Source organism: Coregonus lavaretus, assembly GCF_964263955.1.
Source record: "Coregonus lavaretus genome assembly, chromosome: 26".
Taxonomy (NCBI): Eukaryota; Metazoa; Chordata; class Actinopteri; order Salmoniformes; family Salmonidae; genus Coregonus; species Coregonus lavaretus.
Window position 1 is genome coordinate 26,285,530 of NC_140013.1, and position 27,990 is coordinate 26,313,519.

Here is a 27,990-nt window from a genome sequence, read left to right on the forward strand (position 1 = left end):
TGACACGCCACACAATTTTTGTCTCGCCATCACAAGTGACGTCATCAATAAGACACGACCTTGTCGAAGAAAAAACAACAATGCGGTCTTTAAACTATAATTCCGCATATATAAATAGCTTTCTTTCTTTACATTGATCCAAAGCTTTCGAATGTATTTAAAGAGAATATCAGTGCATTTAGCGGGAGAGCTTCGATTTGTCTTTGTTGTTATCGAACAAAAAATAAAGAGTTGTTCCCCACCCCCTATTTCCTCTGCTGTGGCGGAAGTAACTAGTATTGCTGAGGCCTCATCCTTCCAATGGCGACTGAAAACAGGCTGATTAGAAAGCGGGAGCAACCGTGGAGGGGGTCAGAGCAGTGTAACCGAAATTAAATAAATATATCATACTCTCACTATCCATAAAGTTAGTTTACTATTGTACACCCACCAAATCACGGCAGATTCAATGGCCAAAAGTCGGAATATTTCGCTCCTTGAATCGGGTAAGGCGCATATAGTTGCCTAATTCATTGCTTAAATTATAGATAAAGCTTGATTTAATTGATATCCAATTGTGGTTACTATTGTATTCTATTCACTTACAGAGCTATATTACCTAATTTCACGTTTTCTGACAACGGGTCCATGTCGGAGTGCGGCTGAGGTAAGCTGGCGTGCCTTATTGACATAATTTCTTACTATTCAAAATTGTTGGCTAATAGTTTATGAAAGCAGCACATTCGAAACACCTATTTGTTTTAATCAATTGCAGGTTCTAGCGAGCGAACTAGAAGAGTATCAGGTGTGTATTCCGGCAGCGTTCTGCGGTCGGTGTATGTAGCTAGTGATCCCGATTGGACTGGAACGTAGAACTTGTCTCACTCAAGACTTTTAATGCTTCTCTGGCCGCCTCACTCGTTTGACATCACACGTTTTTACTAACTTAATTTCTGGCAGTATTTCTAGCATCTTCATTGTTGTGATTTACACTAATACGCTCTATTTGGGATAGCTTTTACCCTGCAGATTAGACTGGCAAGGAAATGAACATCCAAGATCTTACGAAGATTTGGTAAGTTTATGATCAATAGATGTAAACTCATTGTCGAATGTCTGTTATTGTTGAATGACAGCCACGTTGTGTGTCCATGCTTGGGCCATTTACTCTTTGTTCTATTCAGATTTAATCGTTGTTACATTCTTGTTACATAATAACCTGATTTTAATTTTTACCGGTATGTAGGATTACGTATTTTCGTATGTCTCGAAAGCTTGACACTGTAGTATAGAAACAAATTTGATAGAGCATTTATAAATGTATCTGTTGTACTGCAGATAGGGTGGGGACTCTTGGGGTTCTGGCTACGTCAGGACACCACTGTTGACCAATCCACGTCCTAGAAAGGCTGTCGTTGCGTTATTATCCTTGTAACCTGTGTTGTGATTCGTCGGTTGATTAATGTGTTTTACATAAAACGTTCTGCCCACAAAGAATATAGCACACTGGTGGAACGAGATCAGATGTACATGAAGAACCCAAGTTATGTCAGTTATTTTTTTGCCCCTAGAAAAATTAAGAAATTATATTTTCTTACAGTGCCACTGGCTGACAGTATACAGAAATATTAGACAAAGACTTTGATCCAAATAATAAATAGACAATGTGGTTGCAGTTCTGTAGTTTCATGGTTCCTGGTGTCATCATTATTTACATTTTGTAAAAAATGTTTAGTCATTTAGCAGATGCGCCAGAGCGACTTACAGGAGCAATTATTGTTAAGTGCCTTGCTCAAGGGCACATCGACAGATTTTTCACCTAGTCTGCTCTGGGATTTGAGCCAACGACCTTTCGGTTACTGGCCTAACGCTCTTGACCGCTACCCAACCTACAAATGTTGTGATGGCTTGATTGAAGAAGGAACAAAGCATACATAATGGTTTAACTTGTAACAATGAAAGCTGGATGAGTCATTCTGCTCATCAACACTATGTTTGATCCCATAGGTTGCAGCCAACAGACACATTGCACCTGACCATTTGATGCAGATCTGTAAACAGATTGGGCCGATTCTGGACAAAGAGGTGCCATCATGTGTTCCAGGCGTACATTCCCTACTGGGAACCGGGAGGCAGTCCTTACTCAGAACTTCAAAAGGTGCAGAACTTTACATGTATCTTGTCTAAGCGTGAATTCTAAATGTATACATCAGCAACTATTCGTTCTGAAATCGAATTGTAAAATGAAATTATTAAATTACCTTTTTCTTTCCACCTCTTCCAGATTACGGCAATGTTCGGAGGAAAGGCTCGTCATTTGCTGCCCTGCACAGAGGGAGACCACCAGAGATGCATTTGACCTGCAAGGATCCTCCAAATCTAGGTGGGTATTCCCTGACACAGGATTGACATGTTCACACATTATTATTTTCTATTGATGCCGGTACTGTAAATTCAATGTTTGCTTATTTTCTGTTAACATGATTCTGTTGTTATCATGTTTGGACTCTAAATTATAGTGTTTTGTCCTTCACAGTGGAGGTTTACAGAGGAAGGGAGCTGACAGGTACTCAACGGTTCAGCACTGTGAACCCTGTGAGCAACTATCAGCACATGCGGATGCACAGGAGGATTCTGGGTCATCTGTCTGCAGTTTACTGCATCGCTTTTGATCGAACCGGTCTCAGGATTTTCACTGTGAGTTGTGTCATCATAAAGATAAAGTTCTTGGGGGAAATCATGTTAGGTGGTATACCTGAGGCTCATCACTTTATCTACCTTGTCAAACCTACTTTCAAGGGCTCGGACGACTGCTTGGTGAAAATATGGTCTTCGTTTGACGGGAGGCTTCACTCCACACTGAGAGGACATTCTGCTGAGATCTCAGACCTGGCTGTCAGCTTTGAGAATACCTTGATGGCGGCTGGCAGTTGTGACAAAACCATCCGAGTGTGGTGCCTTCGTACCTGTGCCCCTATGGCTGTCCTACAGGGGCACAGTGGCTCTATTACCTCCCTACAGGTAGGAGCTTCCATATTCCTCCAACACCCTTATTATGTTTCTATCTGACTGTAATGTTAGCCGGGCAAAGAGTATGTAAGCTAATGCTGTCCACAGTTTTGCAAATGTAGGACACCATGCAACAGTGTAATGGGATAACTGCACACAGCACTTTTTATCCCATGATGTACAGTGAGGAAAAAAAGTATTTGATCCTTTGCTGATTTTGTACGTTTGCCCACTGACAAAGAAATTATCAGTCTATAATTTTAATGTTAGGTTTATTTGAACAGTGAGAGACAGAATAACAACAACAAAAATCCAGAAAAATAAATGTCAAAAATGTTATAAATTGATTTGCATTTTAATGAGGGAAATAAGTATTTGACCCCCTCTCAATCAGAAAGACTTCAGGCTCCCAGGTGTCTTTTATACAGGTAACGAGCTGAGATTAGGAGCACACTCTTAAAGGGAGTGCTCCTAATCTCAGCTTGTTACCTGTATAAAAGACACCTGTCCACAGAAGCAATCAATCTATCAGATTCCAAACTCTCCACCATGGCCAAGACCAAAGAGCTCTCCAAGGATGTCAGGGACAAGATTGTAGACCTACACAAGGCTGGAATGGGCTACAAGACCATCGCCAAGCAGCTTGGTGAGAAGGTGACGACAGTTGGTGCGATTATTTGCAAATGGAAGAAACACAAAATAACTGTCAATCTCCCTCGGCCTGGGGCGCCATGCAAGATCTCACCTCGTGGAGTTGCAATGATCATGAGAACGGAGGAATCAGCCCAGAACTACACAGGAGGATCTTGTCAATGATCTCAAGGCAGCTGGGACCATAGTCACCAAGAAAACAATTGGTAACACACTACGCCGTGAAGGACTGAAATCCTGCAGCGCCCGCAAGGTCCCCCTGCTCAAGAAAGCACATATACAGGGCCGTCTGAAGTTTGCCAATGAACATCTGAATGATTCAGAGGAGAACTGGGTAAAAGTGTTGTGGTCAGATGAGACCAAAATCAAGCTCTTTGGCATCAACTCAACGTGTTTGGAGGAGGAGGAATGCTGCCTATGACCCCAAGAACACCATCCCCACCGTCAAACATGGGGGTGTTTTTCTGCTAAGGGGACAAGACAACTTCACCGCATCAAAGGGACAATGGACGGGGCCATGTACCGTCAAATCTTGGGTGAGAACCTCCTTCCCTCAGCCAGGGCATTGAAAATGGGTTGTGGATGGGTATTCCAGCATGACAATGACCCAAAACACACGGCCAAGGCAACAAAGGAGTGGCTCAAGAAGAAGCACATTAAGGTCCTGGAGTGGCCTAGCTAGTCTCCAGACCTTAATCCCATAGAAAATCTGTGGAGGGAGCTGAATGTTCGAGTTGCCAAACGTCAGCCTCAAAACCTTTAATGACTTGGAGAAGATCTGCAAAGAGGAGTGCCTGAATTTTGCAGGACCCCAGGAAGAGTGGCAGCAGCTAATGGGGATCCATAATAAATACAAAGACTAAACCTGATTGCTTCAGCAGCTCACATTGGACCACTGGTGTGATTGCTCTCTGTACTGTAGACATCCCTCAGTATAGATGTGGGTGCATAAGTCTGTCTATCTGGAACAGCATTTAACTGGGTGAATTACATCTGTCCTCAGTTCTCACCGTTTGCCAAGGGCTCAAAGAGATACCTGGTGTCCACTGGAACTGATGCAACAATCTGCTTTTGGCAGTGGGATGTCAATAACATAAATTTCAGGTGAATTTCAACTGCTGGTAATTTGATCAAGATAATTGCATCCTGAAAATTACATCAAAAGTCTGAAACATTTACACTCTGTTTGTAAAGTGATCGCCCGCAGAAGTTTACAGAGCGACCCAGGCCGGGAGTTCAGATGGTGTGCTCATCATTCAGTCCAGGTAACGATGTCAAGATAGCAGTTTTATGTAAAATAATGCTTTGGATCTTTAAAAACGTTTCAACAAATTGATCATACAGTACATGTTATACTCACCATAGCTGATATGATTTTCAACAGAAGTATTGATCTAGTTTTTTACCTCACCAACTGTTACAAGTACAAGTTATTTTAACATGGGTATACAGAGGGTCTGAACCAAATTGGGATACATTTATAGTAGTTTTTGTGTTTTATAAAACATTTTAGGTGGCATGTTCTTAGCGACGGGAAGTACTGACGATGTCATCAGAATTTATTACCTGGGAGGTGGGAACCCTGAAAAAATATCAGAGCTTCATGAACACACGGTAAGATCCCTTGAAGAGTAGATAACCCATCACATAGCAGCGAACAGCTGAACACAAGGAAGAATGAGTTCCTAAAACAAATCATCATTAAATCCATTCAAGCTTTAATTTACAATAAATACAAACAACGTTGATGTAATATTCTAATAATTGTTGTCAATATATGTTCTCATTTTTAGGACAAGGTTGACAGCATCCAATTTTGCCACTCAGGAGAAAGGTATGATAAATGTGATTAGGTGAAGCACTCACCTTAGCCCAACAGTTTTACTTTGTTAAAGCATACTTTATATAGATTTTCTATTGTGTTATTGACTGTACGTTTTGTTTATCTCATATGTAACTGTGTTGTTGTTTTTATCGCGCTGCTTTGCTTTATCTTGGCCAGGTCGCAGTTGTAAGTGAGAACTTGTTCTCAACTGGCTTACCTGGTTAAATAAAGGTGAAAAAATAGTGTAGTGGTTCCCAACCTTTTTCACGTCACTGTACCACAAACTGAATTTTGCTCTGCCTGGAGTACCCCTGAAGTACCCCCTCATTTGCATTTGACCAGTAACCCTATGCTCTTATGAGTCTTATCAAGTACCTCCTGTGGATAGGCCAAGTACCCCCAGGGGTCATTGTACCACTGGTTGGGAACCACTGGTCTAGAGTTCATTGTCTTGGTTTGCCTCGTCTCGTAGGTTTGTGAGTGGCAGTCGAGATGGCACAGCACGCATCTGGAGGCTGACTCAGCGTCAGCAGTGGAGGAGCCTTCTTCTCAACATGAACGCCACTCTACCAGGGTTAGGAATGAACAGCTTGACGGCACCATTACATACTTGCATCTGTTTTCCTCCTTTCATATGAACTTTCTCCTCAGCTCGGAACACGCAACCAATGAGGAAAGCTTTTTCAAGCCCAAGGTCACCATGGTAGCGTGGGATCGCCATGACAACTCAGTAATCACAGCGGTCAACAACCATATCCTCAAAGTGTGGAACTCCTACACGGGCCAGCTGCTACATATCCTTAAAGTAGGAGCAATCGCATTGTTTTACATTCCATTTGTGAACAGTGCTGTCTCACAAAGATAGCTGAGGACATTTTGTATCTGTGACTACTAGTAGTGTAGATCAATTTCCATCCTTCAACTACAGTGCATTCGGAAAGTATTCAGACGCCTTCACTTTTTCCACATTTTGTTACGTTACGGTCTTATTCTAAAATAGATGTAAAAAATAATAATCCTCAATCTACAACTAATACCCCATAATGACAAAGCGAAAACAGGTTTTTAGATTTGTTTTGGCAAATTTATTAAAAATTAAAAACAGATACCTTATTTACATAAGTATTCAGACCCTTTGCTATGAGACTCAAAATTGAGCTCAGGTGCGTCCTGTTTCCATTGATTATCCTTGATGTTTCTACAACTTGATTGGAGTCCACCTGTGGTAAATTCAATTGATTGGACATGATTTGGAAAGGCACACACCTGTCTATATAAGGTCCCACAGTTGACAGTGTATGTCAGAGCAAAAACCAAGCCATGAGGTCGAAGGAATTGTCCGTAGAGCTCCGAGACAGGATTGTGTCGAGGCACAGATCTGGGGAAGAGTACCAAAACATTAATGCAGCATTGGAGGTCCCCAAGAACACAGTGGCCTCCATCATTCTTAAATGGAATAGGTTTGGAACCACCAAGACTCTTCCTAGAGCTGGCCGCCTGGCCAAACTGAGCAATCGGGGGAGAAGGGCCTTGGTCAGGGAGGTGACCAAGAACCTGATGGTCACTCTGACAGTGCTCCAGAGTTCCTCTGTGGAGATGGGAGAACCTTCCAGAAGGACAACCATCTCTGCAGCACTCCACCAATCAGGCCTTTATGGTAGAGTTGCCAGACAGAAGCCACTCCTCAGTAAAAGGCACATGACAGCCCGCTTGGAGTTTGCCAAAAGGCACCTAAAGGACTCTCTGACCATGATAAACAAGATTCTCTGGTCTGATGAAACCAAGATTGAACTCTTTGGCTTGAATGCCAAGCGTCACGTCTTGAGGAAACCAGGCACCGCTCATCACCTAGCCAATACCATCCCTACGGTGAAGCATGGTGGTGGCAGTATCATGTTGTGGGGATGTTTTTCAGCAGCAGGGACTGGGAGACTAGTCAGGATCGAGGGAAAGCTGAACGGAGCAAAGTACAGAGATCCTTGATGAAAACCCGCTCAGGACGTCAGACTGGGTTGAAGGTTCACCTTCTAACAGGACAACGTCCCTAAGCACACAGCCAAGACAACGCAGGAATGGCTTCGGGACAAGTCTCTGAATGTCCTTGAGTGGCCCAGCCAGAGCCCGGACTTGAACCCAATCTAACATCTCTGGAGAGACCTGAAAATAGCTGTGCAGCGACACTCCCCATCCAACCTGACAGAGCTTGAGAGGATCTGCAGAGAAGAATGAGAGAAACTCCCCAAATACAGGTGTGCCAAGCTTGTAGCATCATACCCAAGAAGACTCGAGGCTGTAATCGCTGCCAAAGGTGATTCAACAAAGTACTGAGGAAAGGGTCTGAATACTTATGTAAATGTGATATCTGTTTTTTATTTCTTTATAAATTAGCAAAAATTAATAAAATCCTGTTTTTGCTTTGTCATTATGGGGTATTGTGTGTAGATTGATGAGGGGGAAAAAACCATTTAAATCCATTTTAGAATAAGGCTGTAAGGTAACAAAATGTGGAAAAAGTGAAGGAGTCTGAATACTTTACAAATGTACTGTATTTGTATATGAAGAATAGTTGAAGGATAGTCCTAGATTCCTTGGTCATGAGGACATTATAGTTGTTCTACTGTTTGTCCCCTTGTCACTGTAAGCATGCTTTTCAGGAGCATTTCCTCAAATATTTTTGGCCAATGACTTAGTCAAATTGCAGAATACCATCAGACAGTGAGTTGACCTGACAGTTGTGTGATGCTCTGTGCAGGGCCACGAGGCTGAAGTGTTTGTCCTGGAGCCCCACCCCTCAGACCCCAGGATCATGCTGTCTGCTGGCCATGACGGAAACGTCTTCATCTGGGACATCGTCCGGGGCACAAAGACACAGCACTACTTCAACATGGTGAGGAGGAGCCACGCACCACAGAAGACTTAACAGTAACATCCATTCTCTCCAACTATGACTGACTCCATCTTGGTTGCTCTGTCTCCCCTACAGATTGAGGGCCAGGGTCATGGTGCTGTCTTTGACTGCAAGTTCACTCCCGACGGCCAGCGCTTTGCCTGCACAGACTCCCACGGCCATCTGGTCATATTCGGCTTTGGGAGCTCTAAGCCATACGAGAAGGTAAGGATGCAGCTCCTACTACATATATGCATAGGAAAGAGTCCTCTATTCAATGGTTTGAGATGACGTCCCAGTGAGATTGACTGCCTGTCTTTGTCCAGCTTCCAGATCAGGTGTTTTTCCACACTGACTATCGGCCACTGATCCGGGACGCCAATGGCTTTGTGCTGGACGAGCAGACCCAGCAGGCACCCCACCTCATGCCCCCTCCCTTCCTGGTGGATGTGGATGGGAACCCCCACCCCCCCAGATACCAGCGGCTGGTCCCCGGGAGGGAGAACATTGCTGACGAACACCTGGTGCCTCAGCTGGGATATGTCGCCACAAGTATGTTACTACCTCAGTACTTGACTGTCTCAGTCTGCCTGCTTTGACCATATCTTTTAGTTAATTTGACTATTTATACAGCATTTATGAGGCAGTTGTAAGGCAGTATGATCCTGGTGTTTATTTGACCAGTACATCCCCACACTAAAAGAGCAGTTGGGCACGTGTGTTTGTGTGGATGGGTGGGTTCTGTTTGACCAGTGCAACTACCATCTGTTTCTCTGAGAGTTTGTGAGTGGGTGGGTTAATCTGTTCGAGTGAGTAAATGGGTGTGTTACTGAAGACCCTTGCCACTACCTCACGCAGTGTCCATGTTGTCCCCCTCAGGTGATGGCGAGGTGATGGAGCAGGTGATCAGTCAGCTGATCACGGACCACGAGGAGGCCACGGCCAGACGCAGTGTTCTGGATGACGCCATCAGGCAGCTGCAGGAGCAGCAGGACAGGCAGAGCAGACCAGGGACATTGGCCCCAGCAGAGGCTCCAGCACAGGCCCCAGCATTCCCAGCCCCCAGCACCCCACTCAGAGGTACCAGAACACACCCACACTGTCAGTTCTACTTGCAGTATTGTGTCGTGGCATGCAAGATAACATGTTCCTAGCTCTCTTTTCCTTTCCATAAACTACCATTGCTGTTGGGCATGCTCAAATACTTCACATTCCTACATGTTGATGATTAAGGACGCCATTGGAAATGGAAAATACGTTCTCATCCCTTATGGTTGAATGAATGATTGGGTCCTGGAAAAGCAGTCATGTTGTGTTCCCTCCTCTCCCGCTCTGTACCCAGCGTCAGTGAATGAGCGAGGTGCAGCTGAGGTGCAGTCGTCCCCTAACGTGGGTCTGCGGCGCAGTGGGCAGGTGGAGGGGGTGAGACAGATGCACCAGAACGCCCCTCGCAGCCAGATGGCCACGGAGCGGGACCTGCAGGCCTGGAGACGCAGGGTGGTGGTACCTGAGCTCTCATCCAGCGTCTACAGGTGAGACAGACATCCCTCTATTCCTCAAACAACAGGGGGAGATCATTTGTATAGTTGGTTATATAAGACAAAGGATGTCATGTGTATATAAACAAGTCTACTCCTAAATGGTTAATCTCTAGAACATTATTCCTGAAATGGAAGTTGAAATGAAATGTCTAAATGATCTTGTAGTTGCCAGGATGACTTCCGAATTACAAAAGGAGAGGAGGAAATTGCCTTATACAATGCAAAGAAACGACGTGTGACATACGGAAGTTGTAGAGTAAGTAGACATATTTAATCATTTAAAAATCATGACTGACCACAGGGATTTTAAAATGATACTGACCTCATACCTGCATTTCTGCTTTGCTTCTGCCTCAGGATGATTCTGAAGATGAGGTGCCTTGCATCAAACGTGCACAGTCCCGCAAAAAGCAAAAAGTCTTCCAGCAGAGCAAAGATGGGATTGTGGAGGAATTAATCGAGTTCTCCTGTGAGGAGGGAGAGGAGACCGCAACATCAGAGGTATATTCTACAAACCTGTGTGATAAGAAATATGCTTTTGACATGTCCGTTAGAGAATAATAAGCTATTTGGAATATTGGTGAAAGTGGTAAATCTTGCGATCTCCTTCCCCACCTCTAGGACCATGAGATGGAGGGCAGTGAACTGGATTCATCCAATGAGGAAGAGGAATGGAAAAGTGACAGTTCAAGGTACAGATAAGCTCTTTGCTTTTCTTGATTCCTTGCAAAGAGGTACATGACATATGTCATATTGTTGTTGTTTCCCTTGGTTTAATGCTAACATAACTTATGTTGCCCATGACAGCCACTCGTCCAGTGAGTACTCTGACTGGACAGCGGACGCTGGGATTAACCTGCAGCCCTCCACTCCCGTGTCATCACGGAAACGAGTTCGCCGCCAGCTTAGCAGCTCGGAGGAAGAGGAAGATAATGAGGAGGAAGAGGAGAAGCAGCAAAGTAACGAGGAAGAACCACCTCCTCAGACTAGCAAGCAGAAATCCAAGAAGCCCAAAAGCAAGACGCCCAAGGTTAGCCACTGTACTAAGCTGCATATTTTGTTTGTTAATGCTTGCATCCTGCTCTGGTATGACAAAAAGTAGTTTCACTTCCCTATTGAATATTAAATCAATCTTACGTAAATGTTCATTTGTATCACAGCGGCCTAAAGCCAGGCCATCGATCAATAGAGAAGTGTCCAACGAGTTCAGACCCTCAACGTGGATCACTGATGTCATTCCCAGGAAGTCTCCCTTCGTTCCCCAGATGGGTGATGAGGTACGTGGCTCTGTCTGGACCATATGGCTTCCCTACTGTGTTGTGTTCATGTGTGAGTTGCTGGGGTCTAAATCAGAGGAGGCTGGTGGGAGGAGCTATAGTAATGGCTGGAGTGGAATAAATGGAACGATATGAAACATATGGAAACCAATTTTGACTCCATTCCAATGATTCCATTCCAGCCATTTCAATGAGCCCGTCCTCCTCTAGCTCCTCCCACCAGCCTCCTCTGGTCTAAATACGGTTACCATCTCTCCCTCAGGTAATCTATTTCCGCCAGGGTCACGAGGCGTATGTGGAGGCGGTGAACAGGAACAACCTGTACCCCATTAACATGGAGAAACAGCCCTGGAGGAAGATGGAGCTGAGGGTAAGAACATCATATCCACTCTGCTCCAAACTAGGAAGTGGATTAATCTGTCTTCCACTGATGCAGTAGAAAATGGGTTAGTGTGTTGAGGGCCTGTGTCTAAAAGGACATTGTTGAAGAGTAACTTGAAATTCTCCTTCTTCTCTCTACAGGACCAAGAGTTTGTTAAAATAACTGGGATCAAGTATGAAGTGTGCCCTCCGACACTGTGCCGCCTGAAACTGACGCTCATTGACCACGGCACGGGCAAAATCACAGACAAATCATTTTATGTCAAGTAAATGATGCAACCACCTCAAAGTGTCTAACATTGAAGATACATGTACATTTTTACAGACATTACCAGAGACATTTGGTAACTTTGGACTTCTGTACGCCTCCCCTCAGGTACCATGACATGCCGGATGTGATTGACTTCCTCGTGCTTCGGCAGAGTTATGACGAAGCACGCAGTAGAGTCTGGCAGCCAAGTAAGTTAACAAGACGTCTCTCCTCAGGGCTCCTCAAACTACTCAATGTCCAGTAACGCATGAGATGAATGGGTGAACATTTCGATACAATATTTTCTGCATTTCCCCCATCTAAAATGGTAATATCCTTCACTGCAGATGACAGATTCCGGTCAGTAATAGATGATGCCTGGTGGTTTGGGATCATTGTTTGTCAGGAGCCATATCAGCCTGAATATCCGGACAGTCATTTCCAGTGCTTCAAAGTCAGGTGAGAATGTATTAAAGTGCTAGTATGATTGGGTCTGCAATGTTGGAAACCAGTCAAAATGGTACCCAACGGTTGATGCTTTCTGCTGTGGATTGCATGCTTCTAACTTGCTTGGTTTTGCTTTGTTGCCAGATGGGACAATGGCGAAACGGAGAAGCTAAGTCCTTGGGATGTGGAAGCTATTCCAGAGGATGGTAATTTACAGACTCTGTTGTTGTAAATGGGACATTCCAGGACTTAGTACAGAAGTACAATATTTGGTAATTGACTGTATGGTAACAATGGTGTGTGTGCTCTTCAGCCCAGCAACCCGAGTCTGTAGGTGGAGGGGTTCAAGTGACAGCAGAGGAGATGAGAGAGGTCATGTATAAACCGCAGACAGGAGAGTGGGGTGAGAGGAGCAGAGACGACGAGTGTGAACGCATCATAGCAGGCATTGACCAACTCATCACCGTCGGTAAGCACACTCGCCTCACCACTGCATTTTGGTGCTATTTCCTCCTCAGCAGACCTCGCATTGTATACCATTCCTAGATGGGCTAGTGAGGTTTTGAATTTCAAATTCACAGCACTTCTTATTTTTTATTTATTTTTTACAGATATTGTAGCCCCATTCTCTGGCCCGGTGGACATAGTTCAGTATCCAACCTACTGCACTGCGATAGCCTTCCCGACAGACTTGGGCACCATCAGACTGAGACTGATAAATAGGTTCTACAGGCGACTGTCCGCTTTAGTTTGGGATGCCAGATACATTGTGCACAATGCCCGGACCTTCAATGAGCCAAGGAGCAAGATAGCCCATTCAGCAAAACTTATCACAGATGTCCTGCAAAAATTTATCAAGTGAGTTGTCCAAGTGTTGAGCTTAAACTTATACAGATTAATGTATCCGTATTTAACAACTTATGTTGCCTTTTTATTTCCTCAGTCGACCTAGCTGTACAGATATTATGGAGATCTACAATGCTATTGAAGACATGGACTATACGGATGATGAGGTAAATCAGGTTTGATCATCAAATCATTCAAACCTTGCTGTGTAACTTTTGGGATGAACTGATATTTGAATGTCTTTCCCAGGACCTGGAAGAGGCACCAGGCCCCTCTTCTGGACACAGACTGCGTCAGGTAAGTAATGAAAGATTATGTAAAAACCAGAACATCTTTGTCTTAAAATCAGCAATGAAAATTTAGGGAAGTGGCTGGGATGTTATCTTATATCTTATGTATGTGTCTTCCTTCACCGCAGCGCTCTGTGGAGACGGTACCTGACCGGGACTCCTGGAAGGGGCAGTGCAAGCGTCTGATGAACTATGTATTTGAGTGTGAGGACTCAGAGCCCTTCCGAAAGCCTGTGGATCCTACCTCCTACCCAGTAAGAGAACACGGAGAGTTCTACTGTAATAGTGACTCTAGCTTTGACAGAACTGTTGATCTGTGGCTCATGTCTGTTTGCAGGACTACCTTAGCATCATTGACACTCCCATGGACTTTGGGATGGTGAAGGGGACCCTTGAGGAGGACCGCTATGAAAACCCCATGGAGCTCTGCAAAGACACACGTCTGATATTTGCCAACGCTAAAGCCTTCACACCAAACAAACGCTCAAAGGTAGTTCAGCTCTTGCATTTCCAAACCATACAAGCGATTCCAGTGTAAGAAATCCTTATACCTTAATCAAAAACTAGAATTCAGTAATCTTATATTGAGTTGATTTTTCATTTAACATTGGTCAGGTTCTGGATTGTCATCAATCTAGTGACTAGGACCTGCTGCCAAGTTGCTATGCTATACAGATTTGTATCTCCTCTGTCCCCAGATCTACAGTATGACTTTGCGGCTCTCTGCATTCTTCGAAGAGCGAATCAGAACAATCATATCGCAATACAAAACTGCCGTCAAGAGCAGCGAGATGCTCCGCCGCAGCCAGAGGTTCCGGAAGAAGCTTCAGCACCACGAGTCTGCTGCACCCAGCATTACCACCACAAAGTAGGCCTCACTTCTACTGCCAACAGACCTCATTGGGCTTAGGGACGTGTACTTGTGTGGTCCACAGGACCTACAGCACTTCTAATGATATTGTTCTTTCCCTTCAGTCAAAAGAGGGCTGCTCTAAAAACTCAGGAAAAAGTGGAAGTGGCGTCGACGACCAAATCTACCTCAGCCAAAGTGTCTGCTCCTGAGAGAACCAGGAGGAGGAGCCACAACAGTGACAGCTCAGGCCACAGCTCTTCTGAAGCCTCCTCAGGGTCAGACTCTGAGATTGAGAGTGAGTTATCTATGAGTGACTCTGAAGAGGAGAAACGCCCAGGGTCCTCACGGCACCATCACAGCAGAGAGACCAGGGGAACCAGAAGAGTCACCAGGAACAATGGGGCAAAGACTACAAAAAGTTAGGATTTCACATAAATCTGGCAGAAGGCAGCTAGCGAGACATCCCTTAGTCTCTGTCCCTCTTATAAAATCCCTGTTTTTATGTTTTATTTCAGTTGCTGAGAGTGAGGAGGAGTCCTCCAATGAGGAGAGTGAGGACGGTGGGAAGTCGTCCAACTCTTTGTCTCGCCGATTCCCAAGCAGGTCCAGCAGCAGGAGCACCAGGCTGACCAGAAACAATGCTGCTGCCCATAGGAAACACACCAAACGGCCAGGTAAACACCATCACACCATAGAGCAGGGAAAAGGAGGGGTAACTAGAGCAGGGAGTGGTCAGGCAAATGCCCTTATGGTTAAAGGTCTAAACTGGCCATACAGAGCAGATATTAGTTTAGTTATTATATGATTATTAGCCATTAAAAAGTTGTTGGTGCTCTGTGTGTGTCCAGAGAGAGGTGCCCAGATGAACGGTCACAGCAGGAAATGTGTGCGAGAGAGGCGGCTAGACAGCGACTCTGAGAGATCCCCATACCAGGGTACAGACACCTACAGGGAGGAGAATGTGGGCCGCAGGACAATGAAAAGGAAGACTGCCAGGGCGGCCGTCAACAAGATGAAGCTTCTGGAAGCCTCTGAGGAAGACTATGGTTCTGAGGAAGAGGACAAACATAGGAGGAAAAGCAGCCGCCATGCGACCCGAGTCAGCAAACGCACTGCCGTGATCCAGAGCAGCTCTGAATCAGAGGATCAGTCATCAGCACAGAGTGAGCACACAGTCAGCTTAGACTGGTTTGGATCAACTATTATTGTTCACAGATCTACTGTACCAGAGCCACAAAAGGCATTCTTTGAGAACCGATTTTCAACACTGTTGGGTAACATACGCTTTCTCTCCCCTAGGTTCTAAAAAAGGCAAGGATACATTGGGTGATTGGGAGAACAATGAGGACAGTATTGAGAGTGAAGCTTCATCCTCTCGTTGCCATCAGAATGGAGAGAGTAAGAACTCCAGCAGCCGCATGACGACCAGACAAGCTGCAGGGACAGGGGGTAAAGGTAAGAGCTACAGGCATACTGTAAATACTTTCACAGTCATGGCTACTTTCTCTCTGCCTTTTCTCCAAGTTTAGTCAGTTGTTGCTGTAGTGTTAATGTTTGTATCTATCTCTATTTCAGATGATTTGTCTCATGTAAATGGGCACAGCACAAAACATGACAGTAACTCGGAGGAGGAGGAGAGCTCTGATGGTGAAGAAGAGGAGGAGGAAGAAAAAGAGGATAAAGCTGTTGTGTCTCAGAAGTCCTCCAGAAGCATGGCAACCGCTGCAGTGAGCAAAAGTAGAACTTGCATTACCAGTTATGTGGCAGAGGAGAAGTCTGGCTCCAGAAAGAGACAACACAAACCTCTGGCAAGCTCTGACGAGGAATACCGAGACCACAATGCTCAAAAGCACCCTCACCAAAACGGGAGAAAGGTGGAGAAAGAACATCCTAAAGGCTCTGAGAAAAATAGTAAATTACCATCAAAAAGCCAAGAACAAACATCTGCCTCAACCCACAAACAGGATGGCCCTGAATCAGAGGAACTCAGTGACACCCCAAAGAGATCAAGCTCTCGCAAGAAAAGAGTGAAGTCGGAAGAGGAGGAGGAAGATGGGGAGGAAGAAGACGAAGAAGACCGCAACCACTCAGATGATGAATCTAAGGGAGAATCCAATAAAAAACGTCAGTTGCGAAACAACAACAACAAACCCAAAAGACAGAGTCACACTGACTCTGTTTCAGAGAGCGAGGAGGAGGAAGTTGTACCCAACAGGAGAGCAAGGAGGAAACTGCATGCTTCCTCAGAGGAAGAATCTGATCGGAAGGAGAAGCATAGCCCTAGCAGGCGGCCTTGCCTTCGAGCCCAACCAAAAAAGAAATACATCAATGAAGACTCTGAGGAGGACTTGAACTCTGAGATGCAAGGCAGTTGTAAGAATGGGAAGAGCAATGCTGTTTCAGATAAAGGACATCAACGCAACCGACGAAAAGCCTCCCCAGCTGCTACAAAACAACAGTCCTCTTCCAAGAGAAAACGCATTTACACCTCAGACTCCTCAGACAACCCTGATGAAAAGAAACGGTGCATGCCCAAGGCTAAGAGCTACTGTGAAGATCAGGACGAGAGGGAGACAAAAAGATCCAACTCCAAGCATCCCAAGAAGGAATCTCGATCCAAGTCTGAACCCGAACACTGTAATAGTCAGGAAGATGCCTCTTCCCACCCAGGGTCAGAGGATGAGAAGGAGGTTGAGTGTCCGAGGGAGAAGAGACATTTGGAGCGACAGAAACGCAAGCAAAAGGAAAGCTGCAGCAGCAGTGCCCACAGTTCTGCCTCTGAAAGCGAGGAGGAGGAAGAGTCCTCTGCCTCTGAGAAGTCCGCTGCCAGCTCAGGGTCCCAGAGCAGTCCAAAGAGAAAAAGCCACAAGAGGTCAAGGGTCAGCGACAAGGGTGCCGCGCGCCACTCTCGACAACGGCAGAGGGACCCCTCTGAGGCAGACAGTGACCAGCCGTACGCGGAATTCCAGAGAGGAGCGTGTGGAACGCGTATCAAGACCCGAAACCGCGGCAAACGAACGGTGACATATCACGACAGCGAATGAAGGCTTAGTCAGAGAGGCTTAGCCAGAGAGAGAGACTAACTGGAGACCTTGAAGACACTTGATCGCCACATTAAGGTAGTAGCACTGTAGCTCTTTCAAGAGGAAATGCTGTGAATCTGTTTCATTCAGGGATATTTATATTTTCTATGAAAAAAACAAGTTTATAAAATGTATGAATACAAGCATTTGAATAGCTGGTTTTCACAAGATATAGCGCAAACCACCTCCCATTCTGCTTTTGTGATTTGGCCAGCTAAATAACCGTTCGGGGGAGCGTTGTCAGCTTGGGTGCTATCTTAATATACTTCTGTTTAATCAAGCATATTTTGCTGGCTTGCACTAAGAAACACACTGTGTAAAGAGGTATTTCATACACTAGTTTCGCATTAGGAACTCAGGGGTCAACTAAGTTTACCGTAGTCTCAGCCATTCAGTCTTGGGAGCTAGAGTAGGTAGGGACAAGAACAATTTCCAGGATGGCGGTTTCAGTCCAAGCACACTCACTGAGACAAAACAAATCAACTTCACCCTCCTTTGACTTCAACACTCCTTTGTAAATCCACATTAATTATCCTTTACTGTATTGTGAGGTGACTTGTTGATATGAGCCAAAAGTACAAATTTGAATTCCTAGTTTTCCCCCCTTTTTGTCTTCATTTCTTTCATTGTTTATTTTGGAATATGTTGTGTTGTGTGTGTGTATTCTAGTCATAGAATGAGGTGTAAATATATGGGATTGAGAATGACATATTTTGAAAAGTTTGAGGATCACTCTGTAGCAAACTTGTTTAAATTTGAGCATTAATTTTCCTTTTGTATGGCATTACAATGCATTGTCTTGCCACATGTCACAAATTGGTACCCTTTTGCCAAGTACAGGAAACCAAAAAGTACTTATTGCAAAATACTGTGATTTCTCATATTGGGAAGACATTCTAGTGTTGTTCTGTGTTATGTACTCTCAGTATTACATTTATTTTCGGAGAGAACTTAACTGCATTTAACTTTTTGCCAGTCACATAATTTAGTTGTGTGTTGCGGCGGTCTTGAACTGCAATTGCATTGACATTTTTGCTTAATGTTTTTCATACACTTTGATACAAACAGATTTCATAGGAAAAAGTTACTGGTACTCAGTATAGTTGTGGAGTGCAAGAGGGCTGTTTTTTTTCTGGTTAATAAAGACACAATTCAAGGCTCACTTTGTATGCGTTATCAATTTCCTATGCATTCTTAACCATTCCTTAAACTGAACCAAAATATAAACACAACATGCAACAATTTCAAAGATTTTGCTGAGTTACACTTCATGTAAGGAAATCAGTCAATTGAAATACATTCATTATTAGTCATTTCACATGACTGGGCAGGGGTGCAGCCATGGGTGGGCCTGGGAGGGCATAGGCCCACCCACCCACTGGGGAGCCGGTTCCCTTTTTTTAGGGCAATGTGAACACAAAGCTCCCCAGGTTCGCTTGTCATTATTCCCGCACCACACACTAGACTACTGCAACACCGTTTCCCCAACCATAAACCCTCTCACATTGGTACCACAAAAGAGAGAAGTTGATGATGTGCAGGTTCGCTGAAAAAACGGGTGCTGTTTTTGGATAGGCCTATTGATTAGTGATTGTCAAGGATGCACAGAAATTCCAAAATATGTGAGTTTTTAGTAAAGATTATTTGTTTGTAATATGTGATCTATAGGCTAAGAGAGCTGCATAAACTGTTTATTTGATTGTAGGGTTTGAATACTGTGAGGAGACAGCAACATATTTGGTGAGAATCACAACATAGGGTACAAAATCAATTCTAGCTCTTAAAGGGGCAGTAGCCTACATGGGGCGTACAATTGTCAATTACAGCATTATTTAATCTGCAGTTATTCTTCTGTTATTTATTCTGTTACCAATTATATTGAAATGTTAATAGTATATTTTGATTACAATTATTATCATATTTTTAACTAAATGCAATCTATTAGCTTCCAAAATGTAAGTAGTGGCCATGTACTCTTATAATCTCCACCAGGCACAGCTAAAAGAGGACTGGCCACCCCTCAGAGCCTGGTTCCTCTCTAGGTTTCTTCCTAGGTTCCTGCCTTTCTAGGAAGTTTTTCCTAGCCACCGTGCTTCTGCATTGCTTGCTGTTTGGGGATTTAGGCTGGGTTTCTGTATAAGCACTTTGTGACATCTGCTGATGTAAAAAGGGCTTTATGAATACATTTGATTTGATTTGACTTCATTATATCTAGCTGTCCGATAACACATTCTGGTGGAATGGCTTGTCCTGCACTTTGTAAAAACCCATAGTGCATTGAGTGAATGTTGGAAAAAACCTATTGGTTCCTTTCTAAACATACAGTAGCAATGTGAATGCAAAGAGGACTCGGACCACAAAATAGGTGAAGTGAACTGGCAAAGGAGTTGAGTTCTCATTCAAAGGCAAGGGCAGTGTGAATACAAAGAGAACTGAGTTATTTAGCTTCTTTTTTTTACCCCAGAGTTCACATTAAAGAGGACTGAGATCGTTTCTTTTAAAGAGGACTATATGTGAAAACACCTTCAGAATTAACCAATAGGAAGCTCTACGCAAATAACCTACGTTCATTTTAATCCGAAGGACCCAGGTTTCCGACAGGACATGAACGCGGCATAAACCATTTTATAAATCCGTCTGCACTTTCGGTATAAATTATGGTATTTGTTACACGCAAAACAATTATTTTAGTTATGCCTACCATAAAGCACCATTCAAACATATTTTGGAATATTAATGTAGTGCCAAGTTGATCAAGTAAATGTGGTAATATAATTTTGATCAATTTATATTCTTCTTTAGCACGAAAATGCGTTTTCCAATCATTAGCTAACATGTGGAAGCTGTTCGCTTGACTGTGTCAAATTCTACCAAATGCTTGCTAAAAACATAGCTACCGTTTATCGCTGGACAGTTAGCTAACAACCCATCTGAAGATATCTGGATTTTGCGTGTACAAAACTTGCCAGTACTTAACTTTATTGTTCAGCCTCATCATTCAAAGTGGATTGCTTGCTAAGTTAGTGGTTAACGTTCGCTAGCATGTCCTCTAAGTCTCTTCTCCACTCTTTACACTACTAGCCGAGTCAGTGGGTTAGTCACTCAGTCAAGTCATCTGTAGCTAGCTAATTAACGTACGTGCATTATCATGTCAGCTTGCAAGCATTTGCTTTACATTGTAAAACACAGAGGGATATGGCCATCGATATGGAGGAGAAATGTCACCACTTGGTCACCTGTAGGAGCTGCCTTCAATGCCAAACCTCACAGAAGACTTGAGTTGTTTGAAAAAAATGTGGTATGTGAAACGTTAATCGACTCATTAAACTACAGTAATCCCAAATGTATCTTAGCCTATGTGATGTAGCTACTAGATGTTTTGTTATCAAACACTACTGTCTTTGATTAGCACTTGTCACTATTTACTGTTTTTACAAACACTGCTCTGTCCTTCAGTCAAGAAAAGTAACGTTAGCTAATAGTCAGAATTTTCAGTTCATTTAGCTTTTGGTCTAGACTAGTAACATTATTTTAAATTCCTACCCACATAATGTTGTCAAACGGTATCCTTCATAGGGCTTGTTTGGAGTCCCAGAGTTGAGCTCCCCTGCTGGCTTCGAGGTGACCACTAAAAGGGCTCTGAAGGACACGCAGGAGCTGGTGGATAAAGTCTGCAGCAGCCCTCCTGGAGCTGTTACTGTGGAGACCTTTGACCAACTCTCAGACGGCTTGTGCAAAGTGGCAGACCTGGTAAGATTATATATAAATATATACAGTACCAGTCAAATGTTTGGACACACCTACTCATTCCAGGGTTTTTCTTTATTTTAACTATTTTTTACATTGTAGAATAATAGTGAAGACAACAAAACTATGAAATAACACATATGGAATCATGTAGTAAAAAAAAGTGTTAAACAAATCAAAGTATATTTTAAATATGAGAATCCTGTTGAAAAACAAATGATAGTCCCACTAAGCCCAAACCAGATGGGATGGCGTATTGCTGTAGAATGCTGTGGTAGCCATGCTGGTCAAGTGTGCCTTGAATTCTAAATAAATCACAGTCAGTGTCACCAGCAAAGCACCCCCACACCATAACACCTCCTCCACCATGCTTTACTGTGGGAAATACACATGCGGAGATCATCCATTCACCCACACCGCGTCTCACAAAGACACGGCTGTTGGAACCAAAAATCTCCAATTTGGACTCCAGGCCAAAGGACACATTTCCACCGGTCTAATGTCAATTGCTTGTATTTCTTGGCCCAAGCATGTCTCTTATTATTGGTGTCCTTTAGTAATGGTTTCTTTGCAGAAATTAGACCCCCCCCCCCCACACACCTTATCACAACGCAACTGATTTGCTCAAACACATTAAGAAGGAAAGAAATTCCACAAATAAACTTTCCAGGTGACTACCTCATGAAGCTGGTTGAGAGAATGCCAAGAGTGTGCAAAGCTGTCATCAAGGCAAAGGGTGGCTATTTGAAGAATCTCAAATATAAAATATATTTTGATTTGTTTAACACTTTTTTGCTTACTACATGATTCCATATGTTATTTAATAGTTTTGATGTCTTCACTATTATTCTACAATGTAGAAAATAGTAAAAATAAAGAAAAACCCTTGAATGAGTAGGTGTTCTAAAACTTTTGACCGGTTGTGTGTGTATGTGTATATATATTTATTTATTATTATTATTATTGAAAGCACAGGATAGAGTCAAAATCAATCAATGTAAGTTGACAGGTACACTTATTTTCTCCCCAAACCAGGCTGACTTTGTGAAAGTGGCACACCCGGACCCGTCTTTCCGTGAGGCAGCAGAGAAGACATGTATAGAGATCGGCACAGTTGTAGAAAAGTAAGGGCCATTGAACTAGGTCTAGTAGAATATATATTATTGTGTGGCATATTACATAATGATTCTTCACTGTTTGTTTATCTCACAGACTCAACACCAATGTTGACCTTTGTAGAAGTTTAAAGAATTTGTTGGATAACAAAGAAGTTTTAGCTCAGTTGGACCCAGAAACAAGGTATGCTCTCTAACCTAAATCCTTTTACTGGTAGTTAATTTAGAGTAGACTTGACAGTTTCATTCAGATAATGTAAATGTTTCTGTCTACCTAGGAAAGTGGCTGAGCTGTTCATGTTTGACTTTGCGATCAGTGGAATTCATCTGGATGAAAAACTGGTAAGGTACCCCTTTTAATTGGTGTTTAGTTTGCTGATAGCCACCCCTGTCACGTTTCTTTCATCTCCTTACTGTCTCTTTTCTGACTTTTACATTTTGCAGCGAAAAGAGGCTGTCAAGCTTCACGTCAAGCTCTTGGATCTAAACAATGAGTTTCTTATGGGCTCTCACCTCCCAAACAGAATAGCAAAGTCAGCTATACCTGAGCACATTCATTGCCACTTTGCAACGGAGGGCAGTTTCATTCAGATTGGGGGTCTACACGCTGAGTCCTCTAATGACCTGGTATGTGTTTTCATTTGAAATGTTTCTCTCTTTTACCACCAGGTGGTGCCAATCTCACATGATATCCAGTTGTGCTGCTAGTGCTGCTAGTGCTGCTAGTGCTGCTAGTGCTGCAGTCTGACTATCTGGAGAAATGCCCACATAATGCTGTGCACACATTGGAGAGATTGCACATGTGAAATGCTATTACTGTGTAATAGTCAGACTCTCTCTGTCCTGCATTTTCCTGATTTGTCCTGATTTTATTTGATGCTCCATGACTGGGAGGGTTGCTCTGTGATAGGGATGGATATGGAGGGATAAGGGGTAAAGAACCTGAAACACATGCTTTTGATGTCATTCTTTTCAGGTTCGGGAGGTTGCCTATAGGATTTTCCTCTACCCAAATGCAGATCTGATGGAGTGTCTGGAAGAGCTGTTGAAATGCCGGAACAAACTGGCCAAACTGGTGGGCTATGAGTCTTACGCACACAGAGCTTTACAGGGAACCATGGCCAAAACCCCAGGTAATATGCTTCTGTCCCTGTCCCTGACTCCTGTCTACAACAATGAATTTCCCTTCAATTAGTAAATCTTTGGCCTTTTTTGGATTCATATGTAGAAGCTCATTGGTAGTGCTTCAGTGTATGGTAAGGAGGGATATTTAGCAATGACTACCATTTCAGCCTAGACCAGATCAATGCCAGATACCGCCAAGTTAGTGAACATACTTGTTCAACCAAGTTTACCAGCAGGTTATATTAATGAATGATTCAACCAATACCCTCTAATAAACACGAATAAATCACCCAGGCAAAAACTGTGTCACCCAGTTAAAATATTACACTACAGCTGTACTAGACTGTTAATGTTGGGAATGATAAAGCCTTAGTGTGTGACTGCTGTAACATGCCCCTCCTTTCTTCTGCCCACAGAGACTGTGATGAACTTCCTCCAGCTACTGACGGACAAACTCTCCGAAAGGTACAGCGCTTAATACAAGTTTGACAAAAAACATAGCTGTGCCAAAATCAACACAATGTGTGAGGGGAAAAAAGTATTTGATCCCCTGCTAATTTTGTGCGTTTTCCCACTGACAAAGACATGATCAGTCTATAATTTTAATGGTAGGTTTATTTGAACAGTGAGAGACAGAATAACAACAAAAAAATCCAGAAAAACGCATGTCAAAAATGTTATAAATTGATTTGCATTTTAATGAGGGAAATAGTATTTGACCCCTCTGCAAAACATGACTTAGTACTTGGTGGCAAAACCCTTGTTGGCAATCACAGAGGTCAGACGTTTCTTGTAGTTGGCCACCAGGTTTGCACACATCTCAGGAGGGATTTTGTCCCACTCCTCTTTGCAGATCTTCTCCAAGTCATTAAGGTTTCGAGCCTGACGTTTGGCAACTCAAACCTTCAGCTCGCTCCACAGATTTTCTATGGGATTAAGGTCTGGAGACTGGCTAGGCCACTCCAGGACCTTAATGTGCTTCTTCTTGAGCCACTCCTTTGTTGCCTTGGCTATGTGTTTTGGGTCATTGTCATGCTAAAATACCCATCCACGACCCATTTTCAATGCCCTGGCTGAGGGAAGGAGGTTCTCACCCAAGATTTGATGGTACATGGCCCCGTCCATCGTCCCTTTGATGCGGTGAAGTTGTCCTGTCCCCTTAGCAGAAAAACACCCCCAAAGCAAAATGTTTCCACCTCCATGTTTGACGGTGGGGATGGTGTTCTTGGGGTCATAGGCAGCATTACTCCTCCTCCAAACACAGCGAGTTGAGTTGATGCCAAAGAGCTCGATTTTGGTCTCATCTGACCACAACACTTTCACCCAGTTCTCCTCTGAATCATTCAGATGTTCATTGGCAAACATCAGACGGCCCTGTATATGTGCTTTCTTGAGCAGGGGGACCTTGCGGGCGCTGCAGGATTTCAGTCCTTCACGGCGTAGTGTGTTACCAATTGTTTTCTTGGTGACTATGGTCCCAGCTGCCTTGAGATCATTGACAAGATCCTTCCGTGTAGTTCTGGGCTGATTCCTCACCGTTCTCATGATCATTGCAACTCCACGACGTGAGATCTTGCATGGAGCCCCAGGCTGAGGGAAATTGACAGTTATTTTGTGTTTCTTCCATTTGCGAATAATCGCACCAACTGTTGTCACCTTCTCACCAAGCTGCTTGGCGATGGTCTTGTAGCCCATTCCAGCCTTGTGTAGGTCTACAATCTTGTCCCTGACATCCTTGGAGAGCTCTTTGGTCATGGCCATGGTGGAGAGTTTGGAATCTGATTGATTGATTGCTTCTGTGGACAGGTGTCTTTTATACAGGTAACAAGCTGAGATTAGGAGCACTCCCTTTAAGAGTGTGCTCGTAATCTCAGCTCGTTACCTGTATAAAAGACACCTGGGAGCCAGAAATCTTTCTGATTGAGAGGGGGTCAAATACTTATTTCCCATATTAAAATGCAAATCAATTTATAACATTTTTGACATGCGTTTTTCTGGATTTTTTTGTTGTTATTCTGTCTCTCACTGTTCAAATAAACCTACCATTAAAATTATAGACTGATCATTTCTTTGTCAGTGGGCAAACGTACAAAATCAGCAGGGGATCAAATACTTTTTTCCCTCACTGTACATTATATAACTATAAGGTTAATTAGGAAATATATTTTCTCCACTTTGTCTTGAATAGCTGACATGTATCCTCTCTACCACAAGGTGACGATATAACCTTGAAAGAGTGGATTGCTCAGAGCTTTATAAGTTTAGTGAAGTGAAAGGTTTGAAAATATATATTCGAAGAATACAAAACTACAAAGGTTTGAATTCTAATTTATATGCTGGAACTTTCAGATTTCCAGTTATTTGGATACAGAATTTACTATAAAGCAGAAATAATAGTTTGTTGAATAGATTAATACACCTTTCACATATTTATTTGAATTTGAATTAGGCCTGACAGTGAAGTCAGCAATCACATCAGCCACTCGTTATAAATCTCTTCCCATACAGAACCGCAATAGACTTTGAGATGATTAAAGACATGAAGACAAAACTCAACCCCCGTAATGCGGTAAATACTGCTTTGTTGTCTTTTATAAATATTTATATTCTAGCTGATGTAGCAATGTACATATAAAGATATGAGTCCATAGTGAGATGAAAAAAACGTGTGCAAAAATATTAGTGAATACAAATGGTGGTGGTTTATTTATTCTTGTCACAAACTATTAGTAATATAATGTTTATCTTCCGTAGGAGCTCATGCCATGGGACCCTCCATACTTCAGTGGTGTGTTGCGTGCTGAAAGGTGAGTATTACAGTCCTAGATCTATTCTTCAAACAAAGCACCTGATCCAGTTATTCTCCGCCAACTGTCAATGAGATAAATCTGTTTGATTTCTATCTGTCTGTAGTTGGGGTGGGTGGCAACTTCATATTTCAGTGCAGCGCATCATTTTATTGTTTACCTGGTCCTCCTCGGGTATCAATCGTTAGTGTTAGGAGAGAAGCATGGGAGCTACGTAAGTCTTCGTTTATTCTTTTCAATACAATCGAGCCGGAACAACTTCCTTTGCTCAGTTGCGCTGTCACCTCATTTTACCTGATGATTTTCCCCTCTGCGTTTATATAATTTAACAAATTATCCTTCCGTAATACATGTTCCCTGTCATTTTGACTTATGTGATGGAACATATCCAAAACAATGGATTAGAATATGCAACCTGAATCACTGTTGCCATGCTACAGTATAGAAAGACAGAGTTTGAATGTGTTAGGCAGATGAGAACCATCCAGAATACAGTGAGGACCCAGACCGCATTCAACTCAACCTAAACCTGAACTCATTGCAGGAGTAAATCCCATTTTAGTCTGTCGGGAAAGGATTTCTCCAATAGCATATACAATATTTTGTATTATCTGTTGAGACCCTATGCAATTGTTCTAGTATGCATAATATATTCTGCAGTTTAATGCTGATTTAATGGGCTTTGGGCGGTTAAGAAAGCGTATTCTTTGTCAAGGGTAAATCATAAATGTCATGATTCACAGATGGAGAAGTGGAATGGCCTAATCTGCTGTGAACATTTGAGTGAATGGGAGATGTAGTTGGTCACATCTAGCATCTCCAGTTTTGCGACAGTCTCACGTCGTCTTTTTACGGACATTATTAATGAACTGCTTTTCCACTCAGGCGCTCACCAGAGGCCAATAAGTCTAACGGTTTATTAAAGCTTTATTGCAGACATTCCAGGTCCTGGGGGATGGACTCACTGGCTGTTTCCACAATGGAGTTTGGCACAACCTCTGTCTGAGGAGGGGGAGAGATGGTGGAGAGTCGTTTTTTTCTCCTTTTAACTGAGGAAAATCTGTTTCCGACTCACTTTCCCCTCAGCCCTCTCCATCTCCTTGGTGTTCTATGCCGTGCTGTGCTGTGTTGGTTGTTAGGAGTTGGGTTTAGAATGCGGTCGGTTCCCAGGGATGGCTGGTTGCCCAGAGTTGCCACCACCGCTACATGGCTCCTGTTGCCCAGACTCTGTCCTCTTCTCCTGGAGTCAGCAGCATTAGTGGTTTGCAGGTCCTACTGAAGTCAGAGTTGGAGAATGTTCATCTTCTACTGAAATGGGTTTCAGATGATGTACGGTAAATGAAGGCCCAGTAGTACATCATGTGCAAGATAGTATAAATGACTCCCTTTAGTAGTCTTTAGGAAAGATCAAATGATTACTGCTATTATTCCATTAGCAGTCGGTGAAAAAGCTTACTGTTGCCACTTGAGTAAAACATAGTATACAGTGTTTACTGAGTATTCTTTTAATGTGAAACACCACTTAAATAATACAGCACAGAATGTACAGAAACACTTTGTCCCAGATACAGTGCCTTAGGAAAGTATTCAGACCCCTTTACTTTTTCCACATTTTGTTCAATTACAGCCTTATTCTAAAATTGCAAAATAAAATGTTTGCCCTCGATCAATCTACACACAATACCCCATAATGACAAAGCAAAAACAGGTTTTTAGAAATGTATTAAAAATGTATTAAAAATAAAAAACGGAAATATGACATTTACATAAGTGTTCAGACCCTTTACTCAGTACTTTGTTGAAGCACCTTTGGCAGCGATTACAGCCTCGAGTCTTCTTGGGTATGACGCTACAAGCTTGGCACACCTGTATTTGAG

The 27,990-nt window shown here is 43.2% G+C and overlaps 2 protein-coding genes across 2 annotated transcripts in view; both read left to right on the plus strand.

Moving 5' to 3' along the window:
• Positions 1-177: 177 nt before the first annotated feature.
• Positions 178-18,478, plus strand: LOC311101888 (bromodomain and WD repeat-containing protein 3-like). Its single transcript, XM_084143123.1, has 41 exons — positions 178-485; positions 588-646; positions 755-784; positions 995-1,054; positions 1,987-2,137; positions 2,264-2,362; positions 2,516-2,676; positions 2,779-3,000; positions 4,643-4,743; positions 4,834-4,904; positions 5,153-5,253; positions 5,433-5,473; positions 5,937-6,038; positions 6,116-6,269; positions 8,217-8,351; positions 8,448-8,576; positions 8,678-8,903; positions 9,231-9,431; positions 9,694-9,883; positions 10,058-10,148; positions 10,250-10,393; positions 10,514-10,584; positions 10,700-10,922; positions 11,053-11,169; positions 11,432-11,539; positions 11,692-11,816; positions 11,927-12,009; positions 12,148-12,259; positions 12,392-12,453; positions 12,561-12,716; positions 12,859-13,105; positions 13,191-13,260; positions 13,343-13,390; positions 13,512-13,637; positions 13,721-13,873; positions 14,082-14,251; positions 14,359-14,654; positions 14,752-14,910; positions 15,085-15,399; positions 15,536-15,691; positions 15,812-18,478. The coding sequence occupies exons 1-41, from the start codon at positions 449-451 to the stop codon at positions 17,278-17,280; spliced, it is 6,771 nt and encodes a 2,256-aa protein (XP_083999249.1). The 5' UTR covers positions 178-448; the 3' UTR covers positions 17,281-18,478.
• Positions 18,479-20,130: 1,652 nt separating this feature from the next.
• Positions 20,131-27,990, plus strand: part of mipepa (mitochondrial intermediate peptidase a) — a 39,270-nt gene continuing 31,410 nt past the window's right edge. Inside the window, exons 1-10 of the mRNA XM_084143125.1 lie at positions 20,131-20,617; positions 20,896-21,069; positions 22,102-22,190; positions 22,279-22,365; positions 22,460-22,523; positions 22,626-22,808; positions 23,158-23,314; positions 23,723-23,771; positions 25,815-25,875; positions 26,061-26,113. Coding sequence (XP_083999251.1) covers positions 20,468-20,617; positions 20,896-21,069; positions 22,102-22,190; positions 22,279-22,365; positions 22,460-22,523; positions 22,626-22,808; positions 23,158-23,314; positions 23,723-23,771; positions 25,815-25,875; positions 26,061-26,113 — 1,067 coding nt within the window. The 5' untranslated portion in view covers positions 20,131-20,467. The remainder of the gene's footprint in view (positions 20,618-20,895; positions 21,070-22,101; positions 22,191-22,278; positions 22,366-22,459; positions 22,524-22,625; positions 22,809-23,157; positions 23,315-23,722; positions 23,772-25,814; positions 25,876-26,060; positions 26,114-27,990) is intronic.

What these genes read in the sequence shown, in the direction of transcription:
- LOC311101888 (XM_084143123.1), top strand. Translation starts at nt 449, where the DNA reads ATGGCCAAAAGTCGGAATATTTCGCTCCTTGAATCGG. An exon ending in GTGCTCATCATTCAGTCCAG is followed by an intron (nt 4,905 to 5,152) that starts GTAACGATGTCA and finishes AAAACATTTTAG; the next exon opens with GTGGCATGTTCTTAGCGACG. An exon ending in AGGAGACCGCAACATCAGAG is followed by an intron (nt 10,394 to 10,513) that starts GTATATTCTACA and finishes CCCCACCTCTAG; the next exon opens with GACCATGAGATGGAGGGCAG.